The 12,234-nt window shown below is 46.4% G+C and overlaps 1 protein-coding gene and 1 pseudogene across 4 annotated transcripts in view; both read left to right on the top strand.

The window, feature by feature from the left end:
• RBM20 (RNA binding motif protein 20) overlaps nt 1-12,234 on the top strand; it is a 191,509-nt gene that overhangs the window by 133,944 nt on the left and 45,331 nt on the right. For 3 of the 4 annotated variants that reach the window (XM_072805351.1, XM_072805352.1, XM_072805353.1), the window contains exons 2-5: nt 4,868-5,954; nt 7,365-7,426; nt 10,275-10,369; nt 10,765-10,862. In XM_072805351.1, the coding sequence (XP_072661452.1) occupies nt 4,868-5,954; nt 7,365-7,426; nt 10,275-10,369; nt 10,765-10,862 (1,342 nt within the window). The remainder of the gene's footprint in view (nt 1-4,867; nt 5,955-7,364; nt 7,427-10,274; nt 10,370-10,764; nt 10,863-12,234) is intronic. The other variant, XM_072805355.1, reaches the window with a different exon arrangement.
• LOC140621251 (U4 spliceosomal RNA) lies at nt 7,437-7,508 on the top strand (annotated as a pseudogene).

The raw sequence follows: 12,234 nt of genomic DNA, 5'->3' as shown, positions 1-12,234 counted from the left end.
GGCACGCCCTCCTTCCCTGTCCACACTTGGACTACTTGGCTGCAAACCATGCCACTGCACAGTTTTAGGAGAAGAAATGTGGCAGGTGCAGAGAACTTTGCCCCCGCCCTCCCCCCTTCCCCAGACAAGGGGGCATCCCTGCTACCACCTCCAGAGTTGTGGAGATTACAGAAGGGGACTGTACTTTGCATCTCCCTGGTGCTCAGGGAGTGCCTTGCATATCAAAGGTTGTCAGTATTTCTCAAAACTGAGTGGAGAGATAAAAATGGGTGGGGATGATAATTTGGTGATGAAATAGATACTTCTGGGGCTTAGTTAGGGCTTTTGGAGGCAAGGCTAATTCTATCAGGCACTAGAAGCTGGTTTGGATGATCTGGGCTCTCACTAAGGTGTTAGGGCTATGCAGCTATGTGGCTCGGGACAAGTCACTTTCTCTCCTTGTTGTGGGGGTGAGAGGATGATTTGATCCCTCATGGCCTACAATTCAAAGCTTTCCCAGGTTGCCACTGATGCCAATGCTGACTTTGAAAGGGAAGAGACGTCTGGGTTTTTCTGGCCTCTGGTAAGGTTTCCAGAGGATGTTGTGACACCCAGTCTGAAGGTCTGTGCTTCCTAGGTTCCCTAGGGGGGCATGAGTTTATACCAACGAGATCTGGCCAGTGACCCCACACCCACCACCTCCTCTCTGAGGGGCAGCTTCTCTTACATCTAATTTTCTTGCTGGATTATATTAGTTTCCTATCGCTTCTGTAACTACCAGAAATTTAGTGGCTCACAACAATACAACTTTCTTACTTTACATTTCTGGAGGTCAGAAATCCAAACTCAGTCTCACTGAGCCAAAGTCAAGGTGTCAGCAGGGCTGGTTCCTTCTTGAGGCTTTAGGGGAAATTCATTTCCTTGCCTTTTCCAGTGTCTAGAAAGTGCCTGGATTTCCTTGGCTCATGGCCCCTTCCTTCTTCAGAGCCAGCAGTATTGCATATTCTTTCGTTTCATTCCTCTGCTTCCGTCTTTGTATCTATTCTCTCTGACTCTGATCCCCCTGCCTCCATTTTATAAGGACTCTCGTGATTACATCGGGCCTGCCTAGATAACTCAGGATAATCTCTCCATCTCATGATCCTTAATCACATCTGCAAAGTCCCCTTTACCATGTAAGGTTACATTTATAGGTTCTGGGGATTAGGATTGGATTATCTTTGAATGGGTCATTATTCAGCCTACCACAGGGATTATTTATTCAATTTCAAAACCTAGATTTGGACAGGGAGAAGGATGTGTTAGAACTCCTGCTTTGGAATGGGGAATTGTAGACACTCTTCTAGGCAGGTGACTCTGTACCTGATTGGGGTTTAAGCTGTATACCGCAGCAAAATCCATTTGGTTTCTGGGTATATTTAGATTCTTCTTTTTAAATTGTTTGAGGGTTTTTATTCACGGAGATGTATACTCTCAAATGAGGTGTCCACATCTTAAAGCCACCAGGTTGTGATGAGCCATATCTATTATCTTCTTTCTTCACTCCATTCATCGAAGTTACTGAGTGACTACCAGGTTCAAGGCAGCATGCCAGGATAATGTGAGAATCTCCACGCAATGCCTTGTTCTCTCGTGGAGCTTTGGTCGAGTAGAGGGAGAAGGGTACATAGCAATTATTTTTAACACAAAGCAGGATATACTAAGTGATATAACTGACAAATGGAGGTAGCAGGAATACAAGAAGGCGACGTTAGTTCTAGTCCCTAGGGATAGCCCAGCTTGGGGCTTAGAAAGATGATTGCTATCTGTACCTGAATTTTAGGTTCTTAACTCTTGTAGGCTAAGGATTTTAGGGCTCTTTCTTTCTTTTTTCTTTCTTTCTTTTTTTTGTAGATAAGATGATGTATCTCTTCCTTTTTAAGGATCTTTGGTTCAAATGAGGTATTTCACTGTCATGATTCATGTGAAATAACTTCCTTTCAAAGTTGGTTAAGGTTGGGGACAATATGAATATGCTAGTCAAAACAGAAATTGGGAAGAAAATCTAATGAGTCTATATTTCATGCTGCGTTGAAATGGGTAAACTTCTGTAATCTGCGCCGCACTTGGAAGAGCATTTGTTTCTCGTGGCTGACCTACAAATACCCAGTGAGGCTGGCTTTCTTAGTTGGAAAGATAGCTCTTCCTCGCATGTCCTTTCAGAAGTGAAGGGAAATCTCCTGCAAGAGCTCACTCCAGCCCAGAACACAGTTTTAGAAAATACAGCTGACTTCTCTGGGGAAAACAAAACCAATCTTGTGTTACCTTGGTCATGGAAACTAAGTTGGCACCTCATTATCGCCTTGTTAGCGGGGACAGGCTGTGTTATGGACAAACCTGGTGGGAAGGGTTGGCCGTGTGTGGGCAGGGTTTTGAGTTAAGCTTAATTGCTCTTCTAAAGCTCAACTACTTAATACTACACAAGTAGAAATCTATCATCAGACTCTTGACCATCCTCCTTTCCCTTCATATTCTCGCCTACGTAGGCAATTAGTGCCTTCCTAGCTCTGCTGCTGCCATGATTTGTGCCTGGGCCACACTGGGGTACCAAGGCTTGGCTGTAACCAGCACTACACAGAGGAGGAAATGTCTGTAACCACCTTTAAACGTGACTCCCCCAGCCCCCCAATATCTTAAAATACAGCCAAACTATTCTATCCTGGGAGCCCAGCAAGGCTGCTGGCTGTGTGAAGGTAATGTGTCTTTAATGACTTAGGGAAAATTCTTGATTTCGCATAGACTGGGAAAGAGCAATCCAAAATTATTTTTATCTGACTCTGAAATGTGTTTTGCACTTATGTTTGAATGCTGGTGTGCATGATGTTCTGAGAATTCACTTCAAACAAAACAGTGGAGCAGCCAAGGAAGAGAAGGTGTATTCAGGGAGGGCTGAGAAGCTACACACCTAACTGCCTGTGCCCCTTCTTTTCTTTTCAAAACCTGGCTGGGGTTTGAATCCCATGCCTGTATTCACCAGGAGTGAGTATTCCTAAGAAGCTCACCTAATCTCTTTGTGCTTTAGATTCTTGCTTTGCAAAATGAGGTGAACATTTTCTACCCAAAAAGATTGATGGAGACATCAAATGGGATGATATAGGCTGAGCACTGACTGGTCACACAGAAGCATCACATGCAGATTTGGCTCTCTCCTACTCACCTTCCTCTCTACCACCTCCACACCTCCTCCCTGCCTCCCACTGTTCTCTCAGACCAATGCAAAGTGCCAGCCTAAGCAGAAGCTCTCTTCCCTCAAAGCATGTTCGAAGTGGGAGAGATGTGACATGCCACCCACTTTCCATGTCTCCCCTTTTTTCCTCACTGGGCCCTCACCCCCAGCCTCTCTCCCTTTGTGTCATCAAACTTATCCTGTATAGAACCTGTGACAGTGGAAACCTTGTCTGAAGTGTCCCAGCCTTACAAATTCTGCCCCCACACTCCCATAGGCATGCTGAATGTAGAGCCTGGGTTGTTCATGATAATCCCAGTTTCAAATGCACAGTTCTGTTCTTCCCATGAACCTTCACATGTCCTGGAAATTCCAGTTCATCAATATCCCAAACAGATTTCTCTGATTACATCCACTACCCAGAAGGGCAGTTGAAAACCCAGAAAATATGGTCTTACAAAAGAGCCCTGACAATACTAACCACATCTTCAAGAATTTCTGGGGAAGTCTGTCCCCTTTTCAGAACATGAATCCTGGTGTTCGGTCAAGAAAACACCATAACCAACCAACAGAAGTCACAAGAAAGGCACATGTCAGACAGATCACCCCCACAATAGGCTTCTGTAAGAGCCCACCACTGCCTACGGCTTCAAATGCAGTCTTCATCACTTGTGACTTTTTTTGGTTATTCCTTATGCTAGTTGGGTTTGAGAGTGGATTGAAGGGAGCTTGATTCCTGTTGTTTTTGGATGCGAAATGAGGATCGGGATGAAAATATGTTTGGTGAAGATATACACACGATTTACTCTGGATGCAAATTTGAAGCTTGCTTTTTTTCACTTAACATATAGAGCATATGGATCTGCTCATGTCACTAATTTGCTGTTGTTGTAAACAATGACCTTACCAAATTTAATATAGTATATACTATTGGCAATGATGGGGTGGGGCATGGATGGGGAGAGCAGATGCCAGGGGGATTTTAAAATGTTGGAATGTTTTCTGTCTTAACCTTGGTGTTGGGTTTACTTTTTTGAATGCCTTAATTATTACATAATAAAGTAGAAATTTACATTAATAGTAAATGATTCCTTGACATTTATTATGTAGATATATTATAAATTACTTTGTTTAAATCCTTCCCTCAAACCCATTATCGGATTTTTGTAATTTTCAGCTTTGGACTCTTAAATAAATGTAGTATTATTAAACATCTTTAGGCATCAAGTTTTATCTACATTTTAGCTCATTTTCTCAGGACAGAATTGAATTATTAGGTCAAAGAGTGTGGCTGTAATGAGTGCCTATTATCAGACTATCTTTTAACAAAGTTGCACGAGTTCAGACTATTATTAACATTGTGTTCACTCCACTTTATTTTACCAGTAATGAATACTGTTACTAAAAATTTTTTTTAGCTATTTTGATAGGCAGAATTTTTTTTCTAATGGTTTTAGCTTGTATCTGATTTAATGAGATTGACCATTCTGTCATAACATAATTTTTCTTAGTTTTTAAAAAATCAGAGTATGTGTGAGTACAGGTGTTCTGCAGACTCACTTATATGTGGGGTCTGTGTGGGTGGGTTTTATATGAGATGGGGAACCATGGATAAGCAAAGAAAGAGCCCCTTGCTCCCTGGGTGAAAACGAGCTGTGCATCTAGACTTTTGTGTTTCTGCAGTGCCGCCAAGCTCCTGGACAAGAACCCCTTCTCCGTCAGTAACCCGAACCCTCTGCTTCCTTCGCCTGCCAGTCTCCAACTGGCTCAACTGCAAGCCCAGCTCACCCTCCACCGGCTGAAGCTGGCACAGACAGCTGTCACCAACAACACCGCAGCCGCCACAGTCCTGAACCAAGTCCTCTCCAAAGTGGCCATGTCCCAGCCTCTCTTCAACCAGCTGAGGCATCCATCTGTGATCGGCACTCCCCACAGCCATACTGGGGTGCCCCAACATGCTGTGACCATGCCCAGTGCCCAGTTTCCCTCCAATGCAATTGGCTTCTCACCCCCTGGCCAGACACGAGCCCCAGGACCCTCTGTGAGCCTTCCCAGCCAAACCCCCAATGCTGTGGTGATGCATCCTTTCAGCGGGGTCATGCCTCAGACCCCTGCCCAGCCAGCAGTCATCTTGGGCATTGGCAAGACTGGGCCCGCTTCTGCTGCAGCAGGATTCTATGAGTATGGCAAAGCCAACTCCAGCCAGGCATATGGCTCTGAAACAGACAGTCAGCCCAGCTTCCTGCCAGCCACAGCCTCTACCACAGGCAGTGTGACCTATGAAGGGCACTATAGCCACTCAGGTCAGGATGGCCAAGCAGCCTTTCCCAAGGACTTCTACGGACCCAACTCCCAAGGGTCGCATGTGGCAGGTGGATTTGCGGCTGAGCAGGCCGGGGGCATGAAAGGCGAGGTAGGTCCACTGCTGCAAGGTGCAAACAGCCAATGGGAGAGCCCCCACGGATTCTCTGGCCAGAGCAAGCCCGACCTTACAGCAGGCCCTAACCTGTGGCCTCCACCCCCCGGCCAGCCCTATGAGCTGTATGACCCCGAGGAGCCCACCCCAGACAGGACCCCTCCTTCCTTTGGGGGTCGACTAAACAACAGCAAACAGGGTTTCAGCAGTGCCCGGCGGCGGGCCAAGGAGGAGCAGGCTGTGCTGTCTGTGCGGCCCCTGCAGGCTCACGAGCTGAATGACTTTCACGGTGTGGCCCCCCTTCACCTGCCACACATCTGTAGCATCTGCGACAAGAAGGTGTTTGATTTGAAGGTGAGTCCTCCAAGGCAGCCTGGGAGCCACAGCTGGAGCCTGGGAGGCTCGCCACCACAACCCACCGCCTGCTACTCAAGAGCTAGGAGCGGTCGCGTTTGGGGACTCAGTGGCAGGATTTTGCCATCAGTACCCGTGATTAAAATCATAGATATCAGAGCCAGAATTCATTTCAGAAATGTATCAGGGCCGCTCCCTTGCTTTAAGGCAGCTAAGAGATTCTTATCCATGTTTATCGATGAGAAAGCTGCGGCTGAGTGGGGGGCCGAGGGACCCCACCCGCGTGACAGAGAAGGGACTCAGGAACTGTCTCCTGCTTCCTTGAGGAAGGCTCTTCCTCTGTGGTGTGCCCAGAGTACATTGTACTGAGTATGCAAGGCACGGAAACGCTGGCAGAATTTGGGATGAGGGCAAGAGAGCACTTCTCAGGTGAGACATAGACACAGCATTATAGAGTGCCTCGGTTTCCCATCTGGAAGACCGAGATGGAGCCTCATCACACCTTCCATGTGGTCATAAAATGCTTTGGGCCCCTGTTAGCAAAAGTCTATTATAGTATGAATCCCACCCCCTCCAGAATGTATTAGTGACACAGTAAAAAAAAATTCTAAGGCAAGAGTAATTAAAACAGCTAACATCTATTAAATCATTTCCATATGTCAGCAGTAACTCTGTGAGGTGGGTACGATTACTAATATCATTTTTCCTCAGGTGAGGAAACCAAGGCCCAGAGAGAGGATAGGACTTGTCCAGGGCCCCATCGCTAGAGAGTGGCAGAGTGAAGATTGGAACGTGGGTCTCACGCTCCCAGAACCTGTGCCGCTTAAGCACTGGGCCATGCCGCCTCTCTTCTCCCATCCCATCTGCAGAGCATAATGATTCCTGTGTAGCGGGAGTCACGCCACAGTGTCCTTCACCTCTGTTTGGGTCACGCTGTGCAAGTTCATCCCAGTCCCCCGGCAGAGGGAGGGGGCTGGCCGACACTGGGAGGCGATGGCAGATTTTGTCTCTCATAAGCCTTTCTTAAGCTTTGCAGCTCACTGTGAGTCCACTTGCCAGATTTCCCCAACCAGTCATAGACATGGATGCAGTCCCTCTAGGGGAGGGGAAGGGAGTAGAAGCTGGGAGGTGCCATGGGACCAGGGGTCCACTGAGAGGGGAGGAGGGAATCTGGCTTGGGATGCTGGGTTCTTGTCCTAGAGGGTCTGGCCAATGGCAATGGGGCTGGATTTGACAGTAGATGTGGGGAGGAGCCTGGGAGGGAGAGGAAGAGGGGAGGGAGATGTGCTGGCAGGGTGGTGCAGTCTCTGGGCTCTGAGCCCCCTGCCTGATGGGGAAGCCTGCTCTCATCCCTTTACTTCTCACGGATTCATTTCTACTTTGGTCACTTTTCCTTTCCTTCTGGCCTAGGACTGGGAGCTGCATGTGAAAGGGAAACTACATGCTCAGAAATGCCTGGTCTTCTCTGAAAAGTGAGTGCTGAGCTTTGTGCAGTGGCAGTATCGTAGCCAATGAGGTTTATCCGAGGCGCGATTATTGCTAATTGAAAAGTGAGTGCTGGCCAGGAGAACAGGTGCATGCAGATGCTCAGCAAACTTTCATTGAGCACCTATTGTGCATCACCTTCTGTTTTAGGTGCTAGGGAAGCAGCAGAGAACAAAACAGGCAGTGTCCCTGTCCTCAAGGAGCTTATACTTAATGTGGGTGGGGGGACAGATGATAAAATAAACAAGTGAATCCTATAACATCCCTGGTAGTAAATGCTAAGCAAAAAACAGGGCAGAGCAAGAGCAGGAAGCTTGTGTGCATATGCATGTGCACTCATAGGGACTGGTCCTAGCATTTTATTTATTTATTATTTATTTACTTTTAAAATATCTAAAAAATATTTTATTATTATTATTATTTAAAGATTTTATTTATTTATTCATGAGAGACACACAGAGAGAGACAGAGGCAGAGACACAGGAGGAGGGAGAAACAGGCTCCATGCAGGGAGCCTGATGTGGGACATGATCCCGGGACTCCAGGATCATGCCCAGCACCGAAAGCAGGTGTTAAACTGCTGAGCCATCCAGGGATTTCCCTATTTTATTATTTTTTTAAAAAAATATTTTATTACTTACTTGAGAGAGAGAGAGCACATAAACAGGGAGAGTGGCAGGCAGAGGGAAAGCGAGAAGCAGGTAGAAGTAGGGAGCCTGATGCAGGCTTGATCCCAGAACTCCGGGATCATTACGTGATCTAAAGTCAGACGCTTAATCAGTTGAGCCACCCAGGGGCCCCTGGTCCTTGCATTTTAAGTAGGGTGGCTGGGCAAGGCCTCCCTGAGGACCTCTCAGGAGGGAGTGTGATGAGCTGTGGCTGTCTGGGGGACAGGTACTCCCAGTAAGGGGAACAGCAAGTTTGAAGGCCCTGGTGTGGCCCCGGGACGCTCAGGCAACATCAGTGTGACTGGAGCGGAGTCCTGGGGTAAGGAGCCAGGGAAGTCACCCGGGCCCAGATCCTAAACTCCTCGGCTTCTTGTGAGGACTTCCATTTTGCTTTGAGAGAGTATCAGAGGAGTATCAGAGGGTGGAACGAAGGAGTGATGCACTCCGGCTCCACCAACCGGGACCCTTGCTGCTGGGCTAAGAATAGGCAGGGGCAGCCTGAGGGCAGACCAGGAAGCAGCGAGCTGGGGTCATGGAGACAGAGAAGAGGGCACGTGGCCCAGGATGTGAACAGCAGACTGGAGTTAAGTGTTTTGACAAGAGTGCATTGAAAAGGCTTCCCTTTCTTTTTCTTTTCTTTCCTTTTTTTTTTTTTTTTAAGATTTTATTTATTTATTCATGAGAGACACACACAGAGAGAGGCAGAGATTAGGCAGAGGGAGAAGCAGGCTTCCTGCAGGGAGCCCGATGTGGGACTCGATCCCAGGACCCTGAGATCATGCCCTGAGCCAAAGGCAGCCGCTCAACCACTGAGCCACCAGGTGCCCAAAAGGCTTCCCTTTCTTATTCACAATAGCTAATGGGTGGAAGCAACGCAAATGTCCACTGACAGATGAATAGATAAAGAAAATGGTGTACATCTGGACACTGGAGTATTATTTAGCTTTAGAAAAGGGACTTCTGACCTATGTGACAACATGGCAGAGTGTGAGGGCATTGTGCTCAGTGAGAGAAACCGGTCACAAAAAGACAAATCCTGGGGGACTCCACTTACAGGAGGCAGCTAGAAGAGTCAGAAAGGAGAACGTGGCTGCCAGGGGCACAAGGGAGGGGAAGTAGGGTGTTAGTTTTTCATGGGGGCGGTTTCAGTTTTGCAAGGTGAAGAGTTCTGGAGATGGTTGGTGGTGATGGCTGCACAACAGTGTAAATGGGCTGAATGCCACCGAACTGGACACTTAGAAATGTTAAGATGGTAAATTTTATGTTATGTATATTTTATCACAATTAAAAAATTTTTATAAGGGTCTCCTTTTCTGGCTCCTTCTTTTTGTATTGTGGTAAGATTCACTTAAGAGTCACCATTTTATTTTTATTTTTTTTAAAGATTTTATTTATTTATTCATGATAGACACAGAGAGAGAGAGAAAGAGAGAGGCAGAGACACAGAAGAGTCACCATTTTACTTCATAATTTTTATTTTTTTAAGTAGGCTCCATGCTCAGCATGGAGCCCAGTGTGAGGCTTGAACTAATGACCCTGAGATCAAGACCTAAGCTGAAATCAAGAGTCAGATGCTTAACTGACTGAGCCACGCGGGTGCCTCCATTTAAGCCATTTTAAAGTGTACAGTCGAGTGGTATTTAGCAGATTCACAAGGTTGTGCAAATATTATCACTATGTGGTTCCCAAACATTTTCATTACTCCAAACCCCAAACTGATTAAGTAGTCATTTCCTTCTCCCCTCCCTTGTAGTCCATGGGAACCACTAATCTGCTTTCTATCTCTGTGAATTTGCCCCTTTTGGACATTTCATAGACATGAAATCATTTTATTACCTCTTATTACTGACTTTTTTTATTTAGCAGAATATTTTCAGGGTTCATCCATGTTGTAGCATATACAACCTTTTTATGGCTGAATACTATTCCATTGGATGTATATACCACATTTTGTTTATCTATTCATCTTTTGGTCTACATGTGGGTTGCTTTTACCTTTTGACTATTGTGAATAGTGCCACTATGAATCTTCGTGTACAAGTTTTTGTTTGAACGTCTCTTTTTCAACTGTTTGGGGCCTATGGCTAGGCGTGGAATTTCTGGGTCATATGATAATTCTTCATTTAACTTACTGGGTTCCCGGTTCCCCTTTTCCACCCGTCTCCAGCGCTGGTATCCGGTGTATACTCGGTTCGGCAGAGGGAACGCTGTGTGCCTCTCCCAACAGCACAGCTGTTTATAACCCTGCTGGGAACTCTGAAGGTAAGTAAGGCCCTTCCGGTCAGCAGCTTGAAGCAGAAACCAGCTTCCCAAAGGCTTACTATGTCATGTCTTTAATAACCAAACTTCCCTGCTGATGTCCCTATCCCCTCTCTCTTTCTCTCTCTCACTCTGTCTCTCTCTATATATGTATAAATATAAAGCAGACAGATCCCAAGACACTAAAATGCATATTGGCCTACCTATTGTCTAGGCTCTTTCAGACATAAGGCTTTGTTGGTTACCAACTTGCCCAAGGGTAAAAATCACAACAATCACTATTCAATATGTTAAGAGGAAATTTTAATTTTTTTCTTCCAATTTACGTCCTAATAATGCCTTTTGAAGGTAAAATAAATGACTAGGATTTCATACAGTTGGTGTAATTTATCATTTAGATTATGCCTCAAATCTTGGATCATCATATGCGGCCATTCCAGCAAGGTCATTTGCTCAGTCAAATCCCGCATTTCCTTCGGCTTCCCCTGGGACAAATGTGAGTACAGAAGCATTTTCTCCATTGTCGTTGTCATCATCAAAGCATTTGTGTCACCAGTTCCGCCTGGGTATAGAAGTTCAGAGGAGGCTGGGATGAAGCTGGCACAAATGTGACTTTGTGCAGTGCAGGAAAATGTGTCCCTTGGTCAGAGGTCGACAGTTGTTTAATTCAGCTAGTATTGAAACACATAGATTTAAAAAAAAAACCTGACATACATTATTAAAATCAAAAGCATACATAGACTCTCTAGCACTGAGCCTTGATGTAGTGGGGGGAAAAAGGGTTTGAGCTTTTCAATGTGTGTTTTTAAGACGTTTTGATATTTTATTCAAGTGGATTATTTCCTATGAGTGGGTAATCCTGAAAGTTGAACCAGAAAGAAAAAATGTATGTTGAAAATAAGGACATGCAGTCATGGTATTTGTTGGCCTGTTGGGGAAATAGTTACTTCTGTGAAATCCTTTGTTTCGGTTGTGTTTTTGTTCCCCTCTCCCTACAACTGCTCTTCAGTCCCCCAAAGCTTCATTCTTTGTTTACCCACGGATTGCGATTGCGACAAGTTCCTTTCCCTCCTGGTTTGGCTGTTGGCCCACCTTGTGTAGCCTCTTTCCCTTGAAGCCCTCCGGCATCTCCTCTTCTGAGAACAAGTGGAAGGAGGTGGAAGATGCAGAACCAGAACTAACTGTGTGCAAAATGTGTCTGGCCAGACCCTGCGATAGGGCACGTGTCTGTGTGTTTGTGGCTATGTACCTGTATTTCTTGCAGTTTGTGGTGTGAGCAGCTGCAGCCTCGTTCTCTCTTCTTGTGCAACCGGGGAACACAAGCTCCAGGGAGCAGACCTCCGCGTGCTGTGCCCTGCGCGCTTCAGGGTGTTCATGCAAAGCTTTGGAAGGGCAAGCTGAGAAGTGTAGGTGTTAGGCCCTAGGGGATGAGTGAGTGGGGAGGCCTGCCTGGGTGGAGATTTCTATTTGTTTGTGTTTCTCTGTGTGTGATGTTTAATGGGAGAAGGACTCTAAGACAGAGCTCTGGGCCGACAGCCCACGCACAGTTTGGCGAAAGAGAATTTTGTGGTTTCCCTCTCTGCACTCTCCATGCCGAGGACCGTGCTTGGTCAGTGCAGCTTTGGGTCAGTCCCAAGAGAGCAGAATGGCTGGGTTCAGTGAGGTCTGTCATTTGTCTTTGACCTTGGGGGGGATGGGGGGATGGGCAGTTCCAGCACAGGCTCAACCTCAGGGCCTGTTTCCCCCTGGGGATCCTGGAGGCAGCTCTGTGCCCACCATCCTGCTCTGAGATCTTAGCACTAGGAAAAAGGGACTGTGACCAGATGGCGGGGGGCGCTGGATTAGGTGGCAGATGGGCCAGGGGTCTG

The sequence above is a fragment of the Canis lupus genome, chromosome 29, assembly GCF_048164855.1.
Source record: "Canis lupus baileyi chromosome 29, mCanLup2.hap1, whole genome shotgun sequence".
Classification (NCBI taxonomy): domain Eukaryota; kingdom Metazoa; phylum Chordata; class Mammalia; order Carnivora; family Canidae; genus Canis; species Canis lupus.
Note: the sequence above shows the minus strand (reverse complement) of the source record. Positions and strands in the feature narration are given on the sequence as shown.